Genomic DNA, 20,202 nt, shown 5'->3' on the forward strand with positions numbered 1-20,202 from the left:
AGTATCAATACTTAGAACCTTTTTCCTATTATCTGGAACAATTTCAATAAATATAGCGGCCTCAGTGAGCTTGAGATCCAAGATTTTGTTGTAATTTTGAAACTAGTAGTCAAGAATAATTACTTCTTTTTTAATAATTGCATATATCAGCAGGATGGTTTGGCTATGGGGTCGCCGTTCTCAGGGATATTGGCAGAGATATATATTGACTATTTGGAGCATAAAGCAATAGTGTATACACTGGAACCTCTCCCATCATCTTCCATACCTCATGGGACCATATGACAACACAAATTTACCCCTATCGGGTCTTAACACATGGGACCACGCGCTACAGAAAATAACAGTCAAGGGACCTTTTCTGCCTAGTGACATGTCGCCTCATTTGGATTTTATTAACTAATCCGAACACATGAGATGACAGCATAGTGAGGTCTACCGCTACCCTTCTGCTCCAAGATATGAGCACAAGCCCCTCAAGGGCATGGTGCGTCCACGGATACGAACTAGAACCAACTTAGATCTAACTAATAGGCATAAAATGAACGGAAGAGGTCAGGATGTTAATATCGGCAAAGATAGGCACAAATAAAGTCTTCCTAAGATTTAATTAGCTCTCGTTGCAACATACTTTCTACAACCTTGATGATTCAGTTTTAAAGAAATACATTTGACACTCAATAAAGCAACGGGAAATCAGGTCTGTGCTGTCACTCAACTAAAATTTTAGATCCACATCTTCACCAGTGTCCCTCTGTGGACTACTGAAATTACAACATCGAATTTAATGGTAGAACAAATCACACATTTACAAATTAAGCACTTTGAGTGATACTTCATTTCCATACAAACAAATCGGAGAAGGATGGATTACCCTCCTAAAGTTTCACATCGTATAATTGGTTTCGGTGTTCACCGGCCCTCTATTACATTTCAGCTGTTGAATACGACAAACAATGTCATAATAAAAACACTTGACTATTTACAGTAATAAGCTACGACCTTGCGAATGCGAAATATTCCCCGGGATTGACTCGCAATTTACATATTCAAAAGAAAACACTTGTTTACTTTGAGATTAGTCTTAGAGTGGCCGCCTACATTAAACATAGCACGATAAATTATATATATTAAAAATATATAAAATTAGAAAAACAGTAAGCAAATTATATGGAATTACAACTTATTCCCACAAATAATAAAAAAAGAACATAATACTGGTGACTGCAAACCACCTCACTTGATGAACTAACTGTACACGTCATAAGGGTCTCAGCCCTTCACTTAAACAAACTATCAATGGGTTATCACGAAAACTAGCTTCAAGAAATCAATAATTGTCTAAACATCACGTTCACACACTTCTACCACCTGAAAAAGAAAAAATAGAATACAAATAATGGCTGCATTTCTGCTTTTTTATAATCCGCCACTGTGTGACTAACAATTCTCATTGTACCCCAAGGTTCGAAGTAGTGACCTCGGTTCCTTCCATATCAGGTCTCCTCAAAAACAAACCCTGTCTACCGCATCATTAAGGGGTAACAATTAAATGTTCCTACATTAATTTCGACATGCTTGTTGCGAATATGGTAATCAAGTAAAAATACGCCTTCTGCTGTCAAAAGAACACAGTGTCTGTACAACATTTATTTCTTTGTCAACTGGGATAGAGATACCGGCTCAGCTGTCTTTCTCACAAGAAGCTAAAACCCTCGGGTCGTCAGCCGTAAATCTCTCGGGACCGCCCTCTCAACGGGACAATAACCTTCTCGAAACAAAAATCTCCACGCATTAACACATTCTCAGTGCATGGTCATCGGCTCATTATATCCACGCAATAGTACTGGGACACTTATAAACATGCTAAAATCAGCTCGGGTGTTCATTATACCCTATATATACCTCTCAAAATCATGCCGCTATATCACTTCCTCTTTCCTCAACTTTACCGAAGGCCGGGGTTCAACATTGTTCCTTTCACTGCAGAGTTTAACCACAATTTCACAAGCTTATAAGGTAAAATTTCCTATTATCTCAGGCCAAAGAAATGTGTACCTGATATAAATTGATACTATGTTCAGTAAATCGGCATTTAATATCCAACCAAATAAATTAACTTAAATAAAATTAAAATACCAAACAACAACAAACGAAAAAATACACAGGTGTCTAGCTAGTGTTTGGGGGTGGGGGATATTCGAACTTGGGCACAATGAATTTTTCACACACATCTAGATACAGCCACGTCTTAACTTACCATGCAACAAAATCTACTACTTTACTCAAGGAAAAGAGTGTTGTGACTATCCCACATTAAAATACTGTTCAAAGGCAGTTGGTGAAAACCCTACCATCATTATCTTCTCTCATCTTGAATAGTGTCCGACTCGTTGGCTGAACGGTCAGCGTCCTGGCCTTCGGTTCAGAGGGTTCCGGGTTCGATTCCCGGACGGGTCGGGGATTTTAACCTTAATTGGTTAGTTCCAATGGCTCGGGGGCTGGGTGTTTGTGCTGTACCCAACATCCCAGCCACTCACACACCACACATAACACTATCCTCCACCACAATAACACGCAGTTACCTACACATTGCAGATGCCGCCCACCCCCATCGGAGGGTCTGTCTTAAGGGCTGCACTCGGCTAGAAACAGCCACATGAAATTATTTATTACCTTAAATAGTCACTCAGAGGAAGGTTACTGCGTTACCTCAGAAAATTCTATACCCTCTCCCCCCTTTTCCTCTGACAGCACTCGGAAATACAAATACCCCAAAACATGCACATGCAACAAAATAAAATTGGCCCAAAAGACATGCAATTATCCTAATTTGTTTCCTTCACGAATAACTTCAAGTAGTTAAATAAAAAGGGATCCTACTGACGACTCTAAGCGAACTAATCTAACAATTCAAATACGATAAATTCTCTTAACCCTATCTTTACATCTCTTTCTAATTTTAAAGGGAATATTAGCACTACAAAGTCATAACTTGGTACTCAACAGCTTTGGGCCGTCATCCATAGTCCGAGCTTGCAAGGGACTCGCCTGAAGCGTCTACTCCATGGCGCTGAGGTGGTACGGTAGGTCACGTGTTCCAGACGTCCCTCGATGATTCTTGGGTAATCCATAGTCTTGGAGTCGTGAACACTGGAAAGATACTATTCGCACTGATTTTCACACAGACTTCTTCTGCACACGTCATAGTCAAAATTCCCCTTTTATTGGTATGATTGCGATCTCTTACAGAAAGAAAGTTGCATGTTTATTAATTTTAGGCTGGAGGCAGCTAGACTACCTCAGTCAGACAAAGCTAGTACAGAAGCTCACGGTGTCGTCACTGCAATAGTTTATTACTCTGTACTTCTACAGTTACGCCGTCATTCAGCACGATAACTTGGTACTGGAATTCTGTTTATATTATATGCCACAGACATTCGTGCTACCCTTTTTTTTTTTTTTTTTTTTTTTTTTTACATGTCAGCCTTCACAAAGTTTCAAAATTGCTATCACAATCCACGGATTCTCTCTCTACTGCGGGAGATTAATTGAAGAATAGTTTTCTCCGTCCGATATTCGGCACATCATAGCGTCACAGTTTCACGATTATACGACGTAATTCACGTAATTACGTGCCACGTCGCAATCGATCTGTAATTCATACGGCACTATCGCTCAGTTGAGTTCTCTACTGACATTTCATATGAGAAATTATACACATTTGCACTCCCGTTTATATCAATATTTTCTATACAAAGAACAGCTAAATTCAACCACAAACCGACCGTCTGGTCACTTCATAGACTGCCTGTTGACTAACTAACCACCCTCAGAAGTGTGAGCATATATGGTCTCAAATGGAGTGGGGTTTGGACAGAGAAACTCCCCCCACCATAAATTTGAGATCTCCAAATCCACCAAGTTTCTGGAAATCAGCGATGCGGCAAATTGTGTGGCTCACCAATCACTAATACAAGATGTAAAGCATAACACAAAACGATCAGTGGTTTAATAGTAATTCGGTCGTCTAAATCAAGAGCCTAACGGGGAACCCCTGTTGGGTGTCTGGTTCACAGCTAGCATTATAACGCCAGAGCATCTTACGTAATTTCTTTGAGACGTAATTTCATAAATAATATATTTTTGTTTTGATTTATAATTTTGTCAATGATCCATTATTCTTGCTGTGACTTCGACATATGCTTCATGATTAATTTAAGCGTTATTATCCCGAAAGTACTTCTAAAATCACCTCACGTTGGCTCTACTGTGAGTCGGCATTTGTTTTAGGGGCGGAGTCAGCAAAAACTATATTCTTTTTTTGTCTTCCCTCTTCACGCGCGCTCAGATCGGGGATTTTATAAGCCAGGATAGGCGTGCTTTAGGCGCCAGGCTGGCGTAGATGTTATGCAACATAATGCAGTCGAGCCCCCATACTAACAAAGAAGCTCCAGGCATACATACTTCCCACATATATATATATATATATATATATATATATATATATATATATATATATATATATATATATATTTCCGAATAAATATTCAATGTGACGATACGGTCACAACACGAACATAAAATTCTGGTCCAGGTATGTGGATGACACTCTCATAGTCCTCAATGAAAGAATTACTGATGCAAACTCCACTCTTAGTAATTTAAATAATATTGATCTGCAGATAAAGTTCACTCTAGAGTCTGAATCAAATGTAAGCAAACATTTGTAGATCTCACATTAAACAGACTTCTTTCTTCTATAGAATATAAAATCTATAAGAAACCAACACAGAGAGCTACTACCATCAGGAAAGATTCTTCTCATCCTAAAGCACATAAATGCACTACCGACAGCAGAATAGTAAACTGGGCATTCAAAATACCGTTAACTAAAAAAATCTTGATAAGGAGTTGAATACAATTCGCTCCATAGCTAAATATCTTCATCATCGTCGGCTGTTACTCGATCCGTGTATATATAACTTCTTCCTGCATACATTGACCAGTTCAACTCAGTTTATAGGATGTGTTTATAATGACTAAAGAGACCAATCCTGGCATGAAACATACGCCCACACAAATCACACTGAATGGATGGAGGAGGGCGGGGTTGTAATTGACAGAGTTTTCTTGCTTGTCACTTGGTCTCTTGATGTCTGTGGCGTCTTTCCCAAACAAGTTGACAGTGGTGGATGTAGTGTTCCTCCACAGTGAGCGGTCCACAGCACATTCTTTCCATGTCTGTATATCTATACCAGTTGTCTTCATGATGTGTTTCAGCTTGTCCTTAAAATGCTTAAGAGGGGCTCCATGAGGTCTACTGCCAGAGCAAAGTTCACCATAAAGAATTTGGTGCAGAAGCCTGGTATCACCCATGCGGTGAACATGGCCTAACCATCTCAGTTGATGAACGATGATTGTTGCCTCATTGCTATTTAGCTGTGCTTTGTTGAGAACTACCGTGTTGGTCACATAGTCCTCCCACTTAATATTCAAGATGAATCTCATGTTCTGTTGGTAGAAGCACTCAAGTTTTTTGATATCACAGCATTAGAGTGTCCAAGTTTCATAGGCATACAGCAACGTGGATATGACAACAGCTTTGTACACCATGAGATTGGTATGCAGTTTTAGGTCGTTATTCATGAAGACTCTGTGCATTAACCGTCCCAATGCTGCATGAGCATCCCCAATTCTTTTATCAACATCTTGTTCACACCTACACCATTTAGAAAAGATGCTTCCAAGATTTGAAAAGTGATCAACCTGTTCCAGTGTTGTGTCTAAGATTGAAGTACTGAACTCAGGAAGTGTTAATCCTGGGGTAGGATGTGCAAGTACCTTAGATTTTTTCACATTAATGGCAAGACCAAAGTGATTGCATGCAGTTTTAAAGCAGTTGATTGACTGTTGTAGTTCTGCAGGTGTTAGAGCAGGAGATGCATTATCATCGGCATACTGCAGTTCTGTCACACGGATAACCAGAGTACGTCTTTGTGAGCGAAGTCTTGCCAGATTGAAAAGGCGTCCATCAAAACATGGGACCCATGTACAGTGCAAAGAGTGTAGGAGCAATATAAAATCCACAGGAAGCCAACACAGACAGCCACTACCATCAGGAAAGTTTCTTCTCCTCCTAAAGCATATATAAATGCGCTACCTACAGCAGAATGGTAAACTCCTACCCCCTTCCCTCTACTCACCAGCCCAAATCTGCCGCACTACACTCCACATGCTAGCACGTTGGTCTGCACCTCCGTTTCACCATTAGCTTGTCCAGGCCCATTAAACTTTAAAACATAGTCCTCTTTTGCTTTGGTTTCTCTTTAGTCTTCTTTAAATCTTCCCAATTGGACTGAAAATTTTTAGGTCACCTATATTACGCCCAAAGGGAAGAATGGGAGGACAAACAATTACTGTATTCAGACGACACCATTTAAAACTAAACAATTTTATATATGTCTCAGTGTAAATTTTAACACATATAACAAACCTTTCAAAGACAACGTGCTTCATGAGATATACAAACGCATAGTTCCACAAGTCCATTACATGAGCAATGTGTTATCGACTAAATTTCTGTTCTTACTTGGACGGCATTTGAATAACAAGTGGTTTTAACGAATTGTTAAATAATCACTAAAGATTTTAATAGCAGTTGCAAAATTGCGTGTGATGATTTGGGTATTTCTATGTAAACTGATCAGCAACATCAGATTATTATGTATTTGCTATGAGTGTATCACTTTAATCTTAACACACAGTAAAAAGAAACTTCTAAGGACTTTCACATGTTCAGAGCATAAAAATAAAAAGGTTGAAGGTACAGCTAAGCATATTAAAACTTTTAATTAGTGTATTTATTTGGTGAAAAATAGTGTCCAAAGATGTGTGTCCCTGTATGTCACCACGGCAATTTTAACTAATATGTACTTGCTCAATTTGTGTGATTTAGGCTGATGATGACATTTGTATATGTCGAAACCAGTACCACTATTGAATAAATGTTGTAGATAACATCTTATACGACTTGTAATTTGTATTGAAAAGGTTGAACCTTACTAAAACTTACCTCTGTAATCTCAGTTCAGTATGGAAAAACAGTGATTTTTATATCTTTGAATAACATCTGACCAGTCATAATCTTATATTGCAGCTGGGGTACATGTGTGGAGCACGTGGCTACTCCGATATTGTCGCTGCTGTTGTTTCTTACAACACTTAACTCATTCCCATAAGTCAACCCACTATCGCTTGCTAATTCACCTTGTTCTGAATCGCTATCAGCGTAAATTTCACCTAAAATATCACTTTCTATCAAACTTTTCACACTGAATGTCACCATTGCAGCATACTGTGTGACAACTCGAATTCTGAATATAACGCAATGAACGAGACATGAATCGATTCCCCAAAGTACAAATAACAGCCCATAAACAGCAATTAGCCAGCGATTGCCTCTGTTGATGAAATAGCAAAATATTTTAACCCGTGCGCCAACAATACCTAGGTTGCCTTTGGCTCTCTGAGAGCATTTTGTGAACACAACCTAGGTCACGTTCGTCAGTCAATGAGTTACAGAACAACAAGAACAGACCTGAGAGAAGAACAGCTCTCACCAATCACGAGTTAACTAGATTAAATATAAACGTTGCTGGTCTGAGTGAAACTAGGTTATCGGGTAAACGACAAGTCAGTGAGCCCAGCTCAGGCTACACCATCTTTTGGAAATGAAACAATGTAGGTGAACCACACATTCATGGTGTTGGATTTGCAGTAAAAGCAAAGAACATAAGCTCACACCTATTGCAGTCAATGAAAGGCTCATTTCTAATCAAATTCCTCTTCCTGGAAATAGATTTGTTGCCTTTATCTCAACCTATGCTCACATTTTAGGTGATAATGAAGTTTCTCAGAACTGATTCTACCACCAACTAAACAATCTTCTTGATAATGTAGATCCAAACCACCAAACCCCATGGCACGACAGCCCTTCAAGGGCCTTAGCCTACCAAGCGACCGCTGCTCAGCCCGAAGGCCTGCAGATTATGAGGTGTCGTGTGGTCAGCATGACGAATCCTCTCGGCCGTTATTCTTGGCTTTCTAGACCGGGGCCGCTATCTCACCATCAGATAGCTTCTCATTTCTAATCACACAGGCTGAGTGGACCTTGAACCAGCCCACAGGTCCAGGTAAAAATCCCTGACCTGGCCGGGAATCGAACCCGGGGCCTCCGGGTAAGAAGCAGGCACGCTACCCCTACACCACGGGGCCGGCTGATAATGTAGATACTAAAGATAAAATCTTATTGCTTGCTGATTTCAATGCCAGAGTGGGATGAAACACACTCGCTTATTGGAGAATGTCATGGGTAATCAAGGTACAGGAAACTGCAATGCAAATGGGCTGCTACTTCTTGGTCTCTGTGCTAAGCATGAGCTCTTCATCACTAACACATATTTCTGCCCACCTAATCGCTTCAAAATCTTGTGGATGCATCCACGTTCCAACAATGGCACCTCATTGACTATGTCATCACTAGGCAATGTAATAGGAAAGATGTTCTGATTACAAGGACAGCACATAACACTGATGACTGCTGGACCAATCACAGACATCATCAGAGAGACTGCAGAGAAGATACCTTATTTACTCATGTATTAGACCCCCTCACGTATTAGAGAGCCCCCTAGCTTTTTGAGATGAAGTAAATGAAAGAATAAATCTTGCATACAAGACCCCGTAACGAAATTTGTCAGAGAAGACCAGCGATTCCACTTCGAAGCAGATACAAGCCTTACTGCAGCTCTGATGACATCACACAAACTTGTGAATAGTTTCGTCCTTACGACCCGCGCAATGAAAATGTGTTGAAGTCGTTCAGTACCACTGTGCTTCATACTTAACAAATGTCCACTTCCATAGCATAGGCCTACTGCAGCCCTGAGGACGTCGCACAAATAGGTGAATAGCTTCATGTCCGACCGGCACATTGCAAGCACGCATCAGTCATCCTATATGTATGTGCTTTGTAGCTAAGAATGTCTGCCAGCATAATGGTTAGAACAATTAGCTGCCGTTCTCGGGGTCTGAGTTCAATTCTCGGTACCATACTGCCGGAGATTTAAGAATGGCAGGAAGGTTGGTATGGGGTGAAAATTGTACATGCAGCTCCCCTTCATTGCAGGCATGTCTGAAAAGAGCTGCACCACCTCAGGATGAGGAAACAAGTTTACTTTAGTTCAGCAATATTCATGGTTGTTACTATTAACATACCAGTAGCAGGCAAGATCATTAACAAAGTGATCATCTAATATCTCATAACTTGGGCCAATATAGGTATTTTTTGGAGAAAAGTAAGTTTAAAACATGATAAAAACAACCCCGTCATAACAATTGGTTTACTCGCCAACACACCTAACAACTAAAAATATTGACTTTATGTCCCCATTTACTTTTAACGATTTTCGGAGATGCCAAACAAAACATACTATGCGCTAATAAAAAATGGAGACAACGAACATACAAAATTAAACGTTATTATAATAAAACACATTACCGTCACATCTGTAGATAAGCATACATGAGGCAAATTTTCCTGTTATTTATTTTTATTCTTTCTGTCGTGGAACTTCTAGCACCATCTGGGCATGTGATAGCATACCTAACCTAAACAATGCGGTCTCTCTTATCTCATTTACAGCCGTTCAGGTAAATCCTGATGTGATAAATGTAGATAACAAGCATGAAATACACTTCAAAATAAGGGTCTGGCTTTCAACAGCTGCAGATATCCAAAGAATGCTTCCAGTCACTATACCGGGTGGTCCACCAGCCCCTTTCGATCCAGTTTTATGCATCCCTTCACATTTACTACAATTCTGAAAGACATTGGTCCCTCTCCCTAAACCGGGGTAATATAACGAGATGTGTGTTTATTGGCTAGAAGACAGCAGGATTCATGAGTGACACTGTTAATTCATTATGAGCACCTCGAATGAACCCATAAAACGAGTACAGATATGCAGAACACGTACTTTAAAACAGGAGGTGTATGCATACACCAGGAGCACAGTACTGTATAGGCTGGGAAGTGGGCGCCGTAGGTCAAGTTTCGCAGTAGCTCACATGTCAAGTGGACGGGGAAATATGTGATAGTGGACAGTGCTTGCGGTAGGAGGTTCGAATCCCACAAAATAATTTTTTTTAACAGCCAGTTGCCTGGGATGTGGTAAGGTTGCATACTTGATAGCTTCCAAGTACTGATTTGTTTATTTGACCCTGTAAAAGGTTGCATGTATTGTTGCATTGGGTATGGTGCTGGGTGGGATGAGCTTGTGGAGATGATGTCTGTGGCCAGTATAGGCTGGGAAGTGGGCGCCATAGATCAAGTGTCACAGTAGCTCACATAGCTAGCACGCAGTATGATGTGTGATAGTTGACAGTGCTCGAAGGTTAGAAGATTCAAGTCCCATGCAAGTTTTTTTTTTTTTTAAGCCAGTGCCTGGGATGTGGCAAGGTTATATACTTACTACTATTTTTCAGAGACTGATTTGTTTATTTGGCCCTGAAAAGGGCTGTTGGTGTGGAGCTGGGTTGATAGAGGCTAGTAAACATCTGACAGGATTTCAGTTATCCACATTGTTTAATGCAGCACCTGCTCGAACTGACAACCTCCATGGTCGATACAGAGTATTGCACGATGTTATAAGGACAGTCTGGCCCATTGCAACATCTCTGGGTAAACGGATCAGCATGCCTCAGTGATGAGCTGTCTAAGGTGACAAAGACTGGCCAGCTCCTGTGCATACACCAGTTGTTTTACATGGCCCCACAGAAAAAAATCCAGGGGCATAAGATCGGGCGATCTGGCAGGCCATTGGCAGGTCCTCCCCTTCCTATACATTTATCAGGATACGTCGTGTGGAGATGGTTCCGGACGATCACCACTGCATGCAGTGGAGCTCCGTCATTCTGAAACCACATTCTGCAGCAGTCAAGGAGTTGCACATGTTAAACCTGCCAAGAGAAATAAACCTTTGTCTCCAATGCACATGTTATTACTAACTTTGAGATTCTTTGCCAGGGGATGTTTGAGATTCTTTGCCAGGGGATGTTTTCAGTTAGTTGTTGGTGATTTACTGCATGGAGACACAGCGACAGTCTGCAGAGCCATTCATCATGTATCTAATCTTATTGCTGCACTGAAACACGAGTTTATCAAAATGCCTTCCGAACAAGTTGATGTGAGGAAAATCATGCATGATTTTTTCGATGTTCAACACTTCTCTGGTGTTATAGGCACTGTGGACCATACCCACATACGTATAATATCTCCTGGGGGTGATAACGCAGAAGTTTATAGGAATCGTCATGGATGGTTTTCGTTAAATGTTCAAGTTATTTGTGATGCTCGGCTCAGGTCCCTAAATATCATAGCAAGATGGCTAGGATCTGCTCATGATAGCAATATCTTCATTAATTTATGAGTGCATACTCGGTTCGAAACAGAAGACATTCCAGAAGGCATAGGCCTACTCCTGGAAGACAATGGCTATCAGTGTTGTCGTTACCTGCTGACTCCAGTACTTCATGCCGAAACAGCTGCAGAGCGAGATTATAATGAAGCCCATAAAGCAACCAGGTCAGCAATAGAAAGAACATTTGGGGTTATGTAAAGACGGTTTCCTTGTCTCAGTCTGGGGCTAAGAGTGAAGTTGGGCCGATGACCTTAGGTGTTAGGCCCCTTTAAACAACAAGCATCATCATCATCACCAAGAGTGAAGTAACCCCGTGGTTTTTTTTTAGAATTGGCTTTACGTCGCACCGACAAGGTAGGAAAGGCCTAGGAGTGGGAAGGAAGCAGCCGTGACCTTAATTAAGGTACAGCACCATCATTTGTCTGGTGTGAAAACGGGAAACCATGGAAAACCCTCTTCTGGGCTGCCAACAGTGGGACTCGAACCCACTATCTCCCGGATTCAAGCTTACAGCTGTGCGCCCCTAACTGCATGGCCTGGTATGATTTCAACTAGGGCATCCTTGTCCTCCTTGGAAAAATTAGAACGATCCTTTTTCTGCTTCATTTCAGTCTTTTTTCCTTTCTTTCTTTCTTTCGCTCGGCACGCAGTCTTACAATGACTTAGAAATCGAACAAAGGAGCATGGATAATTGCTGCAATGATAAAGGAGTGGCTGCACGAACTTAACAACAGGATGAAAGAGCAGCATTGGCATGTTCTCTTATTTCTGGATATGGGGTGATGACCTTCAATGTTAGGCCCCTTAAAACAACAACCATCATTATTTCTGGATAATGCAATGTGTCACCCACACCTCCACCTGTCCAAAATAAAACTTGCATGGTTTCCGCTGAACGCAACAAGTGTGACGCAACCTCTGGATCAAGGCATGATTAGATGCATGAAAGTTAAGTACAGAACTTTGCTAATGCAATCCGTATTAGCAAATATGAATGCTGCTTCATCTGCTTCAGAACTTGCCAAATCCATTTCAGTAATGGATGCCATAGTTTGGATTGAAGAAGCTCTAAAACAACTATCCAAATAAACTGTGAAGTCCTGTTCTAGAAATGTGGGTTTGACTATGACTGATAAGGAAATCCATGAATACACTCCTTGTGATCCAAATGACTTAGAAACTGTCCTCAATGATGCAAATTTCACAAACATCATAACAGAAGGCTATGCCAATTTTGCTGTGAATGTAGCTACAGTCGCTGATTTGTGTGACTTGAATCAGTTCATTGAGAATCACCAGGGAGCTTAAATAAATGAGGAAAATCAGGAAGATGACAACAAAGACATGGAAACAGAAGAAATTATTATATGAGTGTAAAAACACTGTGAATCTATGCAGTGTTTGAGGAATTTGGAGTGGTTTTCACTAGCTTGAGGTGATTTTGATTTCTTTGATGCATAAAGAAAAAGAAGAATATAGATAGAAAATCGACTGTGTAGTGCTACAACTCATGTACTGTAATCAATTCTTGATTATTTAAAAAATAATTCAAGTAATTTTTGTAAGGGATTTAAGTTGCTTCATAACATGCAAAAATGAGTGAAAAGAATGACAGTACTGTATTACTGTATGTACAGTATTGTATTGTAGCTTCTGTATCGTGTGTGAGTATGAATAAAGTGTTACGGTATGTATAACAAAGTCTATTGCATCTCACAAGAGGCCTACACTTCAGCAAAGGAACAAGATGCTGCCTTTAACTACTCTAGGGGACACCAGTACACCAGTACACTATAGGTTGGTAAAGTATACTTAACCCAGTTTTGTATGACGTTCACCTATTCTCAACATAAACCTGCGCATAATGAAGAAAGGTTCTGGCACCATATGATTCCATTGCGTACAGGTTGCACTGTACTCGGTATAACATTGCAGAAGACCTTACTTGCTTGCACACAACTAGTGTCGCTGCTGTTGCACAATTTGAGCATGAACATCGTAGACAGGAAGTAGAAAAACATCAGAGATATAAACAAGGGCAGGCTCGACCATGTTTTCTACCCTCTATAAGGTGCAACCGTATGTTTTGCACCAGGATTTGTCTCCTTAGCCATCAAAGGCATCTGTATCCCTGAATTTGAAAAATCACAGGAGAGACATGAATATTCGGATATGAGCATATATCAATCAATCAATACTGATCTGCATTTAGGGCAGTCGCCCAGGTGGCAGATTCTCTATCTGTTGTTTTCCTAGCCTTTTCCTAAATGATTTCAAAGAAATTGGAAATTTATTGAACATCTCCCTTGGTAAGTTATTCCAATCCCTAACTCCCCTTCGTATAAATGAATATTTGCCCCAGTTTGTCCTCTTGAATTCCAACTTTATCTTCATATTGTGATCTTTCCTACTTTTATAAACGCCACTCAAATTTATTCGTCTACTAATGTCATTCCACGCCATCTCTCCGCTGACAGCTTGGAACATACCACTTAGTCGAGCAGCTCATCTTCTTTCTCCCAATTCTTCCCAGCTCAAAACTTTGCAATATTTTTGTAACGCTACTCTTTTGTCGGAAATCACCAAGAAGAAATCAAGCTGCTTTTCTTTGGATTTTTTCCAGTTCTTGAATCAGGTAATCGTGGTGAGGGTCCCATACACTGGAACCATACTCTAGTTAGGGTCATACCAGAGACTTGTATGCCCTCAACAATACCATTTATGTGATTACCCCAATGAAGATCTTTCATTATATTAACACCTAGATACTTACAATGATCCCCAAAAGGAACTTTCACCCCATCGATGCAGTAATTAAAACTCAGAGGACTTTTCCTATTTGTGAAACTCACAACCTGACTTTTAACCCCGTTTATCAACATACCATTGCCTGCTGTCCATCTCACAACATTATCGAGGTCACGTTGCAGTTGCTCACAATCTTGTAACTTATTTATTACCCTATACAGAATAACATCATCTGCAAAAAGCCTTACCTCTGATTCCACTCCTTTACTCAAACCATTTATATATATAAGAAAACATAAAGGTCCATTAATACTGCCTTGAGGAATTCCTCTCTTAATTATTACAGGGTCAGATAAAGCTTTGCCTACTCTAATTGTCTGACGTATATTTTCTAGAAATATAGCAACCCATTCAGTCACTCTTTTGTCTAGTCCAATTGCACTCATTTTTGCCAGTAGTCTCCCATGATCCACCCTATCAAATGCTTTAGACAGGCCAATCGCGATACAGTCCATTTGACCTCCTGAATCCAAAATATCTGCTATATCTTGCTGGAATGCTACAAGTTGAGCTTCACTGGAATAACCTTTCCTAAAACCTAACTGCCTTCAATCGAACCAGTTATTAATTTCGCAAACATGTCTAATATAATCAGAAAGAATGCCTTCCCAAAGCTTACATACAATGCACATCAAACTTACTGGCCTGTAATTTTCAGCTTTATGTCTATCACCCTTTCCTTTATCCACAGGGGCTACTATAGCAACTCTCCGTTCATCTGGTATAGCTCTTTGACCAAACAATAATCAAATAAGTACTTCAGATGTGGTACTGTATCCCAACCCACTGTCTTTAGTAAATCCCCAGAAATCTTATCAATTCCAACTGCTTTTCTAGTTTTCAACTTTTGTATCTTATTGTAAATGTCATTGTTATCATATGTAAATTTTAATACTTCTTTAGCATTAGTCTCCTCCTCTATCTGGACATTATCCTTGTAACCAACAATCTTTACATACTGCTGACTGAATACTTCTGCATTTTGAAGATCCTCACATACACACTCCCCTTGTTCATGAATTATTCCTGGAATGTCCTTCTTGGAACCTGTTTCTGCCTTAAAATACCTATATATACTCGTCCATTTTTCACTAAAATTTGTATGACTGCCAATTATGCTTGCCATCATGTTATCCTTAGCTCCCTTCTTTGCTAGATTCAATTTTCTAGTAAGTTTCTTCAATTTCTCCTTACTTCCACAGCCATTTTCTAACTCTACTTCTTTCCAGTCTGCACCTCCTTCTTAGTCTCTTTATTTCTCTATTATAATAAGGTGGGTCTTTACCAATCCTTACCACCTTTAAAGGTACGAACCTGTTTTCACATTCCTCAACAATTGCTTCAAACCCATCCCAGAGTCTGTTTACATTTTAATATAAATATTTGAGAATTAAATTTTCGGCCTTCCATTAAACTATCATTTCACTCAGCGTTAATTGAATTATTTATAGGCTAGATTATAATGGCTAATTATCCGACTTCGCATACCAATTTTCAATGAGACAGGACCACTTATAATGTAGATATTTAAGAATTAAGTTTTATGCCTTCCCCTAAACTACTTTTCACTCAGCGTGAATAAAATTATTTATAGCCTTGATTGTAGCGACTTATTCCCTGAATTTTCATACCAATTTTTATTAAGATAGGACCACTAATAACATAAATATTTTGAAAATTAAATTTTAGGCCTTCCCCTAAACTACCATTTCAATTAGCGTGAATAAAATTATTTATGGCCTAGATTGTAGCGACTTATTCCCCGACTTTGCATACCGATTTTCATTAAATTCTCTGTAGCCGTTTTCTAGTGATGCGTGTACATACAGGCAGGCAGGCAGGCAGACAGACAGACAGACAGATAGACAGACAGACAGGCAGGCAGAAATTACGGAAAAGTAAAAAGTGCATTTCCTTGTTACTGTGGACATGACCGATACAGAAATACCATTCTTTTCAAATTCTGAGCAATGTACAGACAAACTCTTATTTTATATATATATAGATATATAGATTAAATTACTTAATTCTATTCCTTTCTTTACAATGCTTCTACAGTTCAACACTAAAATTTTGATGTCATCCCTACTTGATTTCCAGTTTTCTGTTCCCTTAACACCGCTCCCTAGGCCACCCTATTTCCCTGAAAATACCTCCCTATTACCCTTCCAAACAAATTTCCTAACTTACACGTACCACTGCGGTTTAAGTGGAGGCCATCTGAGCACAGATCCCTATCTCCTACCCACCCATTAGGATCTAGAAATTTCACTCCCAGTTTCCCACATACCCACTCCATAGTCTCATTTAAATCCCCAAACACCCTCCAGTCAGTATCCCTCCTACACAGTATTCCACTGATAACAATCTCCGCTTTCTTAAACTTCAACCGTGCTGCATTTACCAGATCCCACACATCTCCAACTATGTTGGTACTTATATCAGCTTGCCTTACGTTGTTGGTACCAACATGAAACATACCACCTTCTGCTTTCCTTTCCCTTCAGCCAACGATGATGATGACAACGATAATAAAATCCCAATTAACCAAAATGCACTTTGCACTTAACTGAAACCCAACTTAACCAAAAAGATGGTGAAAAGAATAAATTAATAATTTACAGGACCAGCACTCAAAATCGATCTAGCAACATTGCTTGCAACAAGCGGCATAATTCTCACATTCCAGTACACTATATACCGTTCACTTTCCCCCTCTACCATACATTCCACTCATTATTTGCCATCATAACAAGTATTACATTACCTGCTTCGCCATGTAGTGACCAGATCTATGTAAACTGTGCTTTACTTTTGACGTTGAACAGTGTGTGTTTTAAGCATATTTTTTAGGATGTCAGTCAAAGGAAACGTGTTATGATAACAATTGAACACAAAACTGAAGCAGTTAGAGCAGTGCAAAATGGAAGGCTGTTAAAAAATGTAGCAGCAGATTATATGGTGGCGTGATATAGCTATTAAAACAAATAAATTTTTTTTCATATTAACTTACAATTTTAAGATCCAGATCTAGAAATATCAACAACAGGAATGAAGCTCCAGGGCTGGAAGAGAATCAATTGTTCTTACTATTTGAGTTTTTGAAACACAGCTTTGTACACTAATGTTCCACATTGACAACTTATCAGGCAAGAATCTGTAATGATGGTTACATTCACCATACTAGAGGAAAACATCCTGGCCTCTATTATTGCACCTCCTCAATGTTTCTACTATGTCATCAGAAAGCACTAGCACAAATCAGAAATTTTTGAACATTTTAGATAGAGAAGCAGCAATGTTTTTTTTGCAAGGTGGTTTTGATGTGTTTGTATGTTATATATGCATTTTAAAATGTCTTTGTTTCCAGTTTATTTTAACTTGTAGTATTTATGATTTTTTATATTAACTGAGGATGAACCCAGAATGATTGAAACATGTGTTGACATCAAATAAATTATTTATTGTATGCAAACATTTGACAAGAGTATTAAATAGGTGGACATGTTTTCAAAAATCAAAAATAAAAATCTCTTTATTTGCAAATGAGGTGTCTACCTCAGTGGCAAATGGTACACCAAAATACATTATTGTCAAGCACTAAATATTAAATTAACAATAGAAGAAAATTTTCCTATAGTACAATACAATTTACGCTAACAAATTTTTTATATTAAACACACAGCTCATCCTTAATAAATTTATATTGCTTACAAAATTCTACTTATATCATCTCCTGTACTACTTGAAAATATAGTCATCTGATATACAGTATGTGGAATTACTTCAAATGATACTATGCAACTGGTATAAGATTAAACTTTACACTGCATTTATTTACTTTTTTTTAAAACCCATTCTGGAACCTAAGTAGCATAACGACCTGCTGCGTCTTAACCAGAGCCCCTTTTGCCACCAATTTTCAGAGTTCCTGAAGGGCCTTCACAGCTACCGTAGCGGTCCCAGGGCCCTCGAAGTCCCCACTGTACTTCACCCCTACAGGCAGTCCCCTACTTTGGCTGTCCAACTCCTTAGACCAGGGGATGAAATTAATTTAATCACACACATTTTTTTTTACAATAACCTGCACTGGTCGCATGCCCTCTAATACTTCATTTATTTTTTTCTGTTGCTGTTTATTCTCTTCTTGAATATCTGTACAGATTTTGGAAAAGGATCAAACACTACCCCTGGTAAACTGTTCCACTCCTTCACACCCTTCCCAATGAATGAAAATTTACCCCAATCGTTTCTGCTAAAATTCCTTCTAATTTTATATTTGTGGTCAGTCCTGCCGATATAATTATTTTCCAACTGAAGCCTCTCACGGATATCTCCCCATGCTTCTTCTCTTGTATAGGCTCTATATAATCCTATAAGTCTAGTTTTCTCCCTTCTCTTACTTAAAGTTTCCCACCCAAGTTCCTTTAACATTTCTGATACACTACTCTTTCTCCTGAAATCGCCTGTTACAAATCTTGCTGCTTTCCTCTGCACACTATCTATTTCTTTTATTAGGTATTCTTGGTGAGGATCCCAAAAGTCTGTTTTGTAAAATATTTTATCTAAAAGAAAAAGCATGTTATAGCTACTCACAAACATTGCAAGAAGAAAGTTCAAAAGAAAATTTCCCGATTTTATGAATTTTATTGAATAGTGCATTTAAATACTGTACTTTATATTTAAATGAAGTCTTACTTTGAATTTAAAAAAATATTGCTTGTGCATAGGAGTAGGATATTTGTCCCTCTTGCTCTAACAATAGTTCCCATGATTTACTAAAAAAAAAAAAATATGTTCTCCTAAATGCCTCTGATCCCTTTAGTTCAGTTAAACAGGTTTTTACTGTATCATGAAAATACTTGTGTTTCAGCTCAATTGTTCTGCTTTGCAGACTTAATAGAACAGAAGACTTAATAAAATTATTAACACTGAAATGCAAGTGCAGTTTAAGTGTTTTGATTCAACCAGTGAAAACTGTATTTAACACATTTTGATTTGCAGGTTTTGAAACTGTGCCTCACTTCACTGCAGCAGCCTTACCGGAGCCTTTTCCACAAGCTCAAGGATTAACCCCATTGCAAGACATGGCATTTCCTTACACCCATGCAAGTCCTGAAGGTACATACTTTATTGCTTTAAAAGTAACAGGTAAATCAGATAGGAATGTTGGTTTCCAAGCAGGGGTGGTGATTTTTTGCAGAGCAGTATTATGCAAATTTTTTATAAAGGCTTGTACTTTCATTTTGCCCTACCATAAAACCACTTTTTAATGTGTTTTGAAAACTAGATCAGATAAAAATTTACTAAAAATGAATCGTTTTTTTCTGAAACAGCACATGTCAATAAATCTTAGTTTGGAGATATCCATCTAAAACGTACAGGAACGGTAAACAATATACACGTTGTAAAAATACTATGCTTTATAGGTAGAGGACATTGAAATCTATGTTTTTATTGAAAAATAAAGGAATTAATATTGCAGTAGTTCAGGTTTATCGGAAATTATATCCCCTTGACATGTGCTGTTTTACAAAAAAATTGGACGACAAAAATTAATTTGTTAAAAAATATCTTTATTTTCGCTGTTTTACAAAACTGTTTGGTCAGTATTCATTCTAGTCATCATCATCATCATCACCGAACACATTATCTTTGGTAACTGGCCAATTAATAATCTCATTGTAGAAATCAAGATGCTCTTCTGGAATATACTGCATTGTTTTCCTTATATCCTGTATTTTCTTCTCCTGAATAGGCAGTCTTTCTCCTGGATATGCTAGCTTTGTAGGGAACGTTATGACACTCATTGAATTCCTGATACCTAGATTGAACGTATGTACCACTAGACCGTCAATGAAATCTCGAGCTTGAACAGTATTCGGCATTTCACTTGAGTATGTGAAGTGAC

At 38.9% G+C, this 20,202-nt stretch overlaps 1 protein-coding gene across 1 annotated transcript in view; it reads left to right on the forward strand.

Annotated features, from left to right (window-relative positions):
• Positions 1-20,202, forward strand: part of LOC136863591 (probable RNA-binding protein 46) — a 290,814-nt gene that overhangs the window by 226,172 nt on the left and 44,440 nt on the right. The window contains exon 7 of the mRNA XM_067139969.2: positions 19,296-19,412. Within this exon, the coding sequence (XP_066996070.2) occupies positions 19,296-19,412 (117 nt within the window). The remainder of the gene's footprint in view (positions 1-19,295; positions 19,413-20,202) is intronic.

The sequence above is a fragment of the Anabrus simplex genome, chromosome 2 (genome assembly GCF_040414725.1).
Source record: "Anabrus simplex isolate iqAnaSimp1 chromosome 2, ASM4041472v1, whole genome shotgun sequence".
Taxonomy (NCBI): domain Eukaryota; kingdom Metazoa; phylum Arthropoda; class Insecta; order Orthoptera; family Tettigoniidae; genus Anabrus; species Anabrus simplex.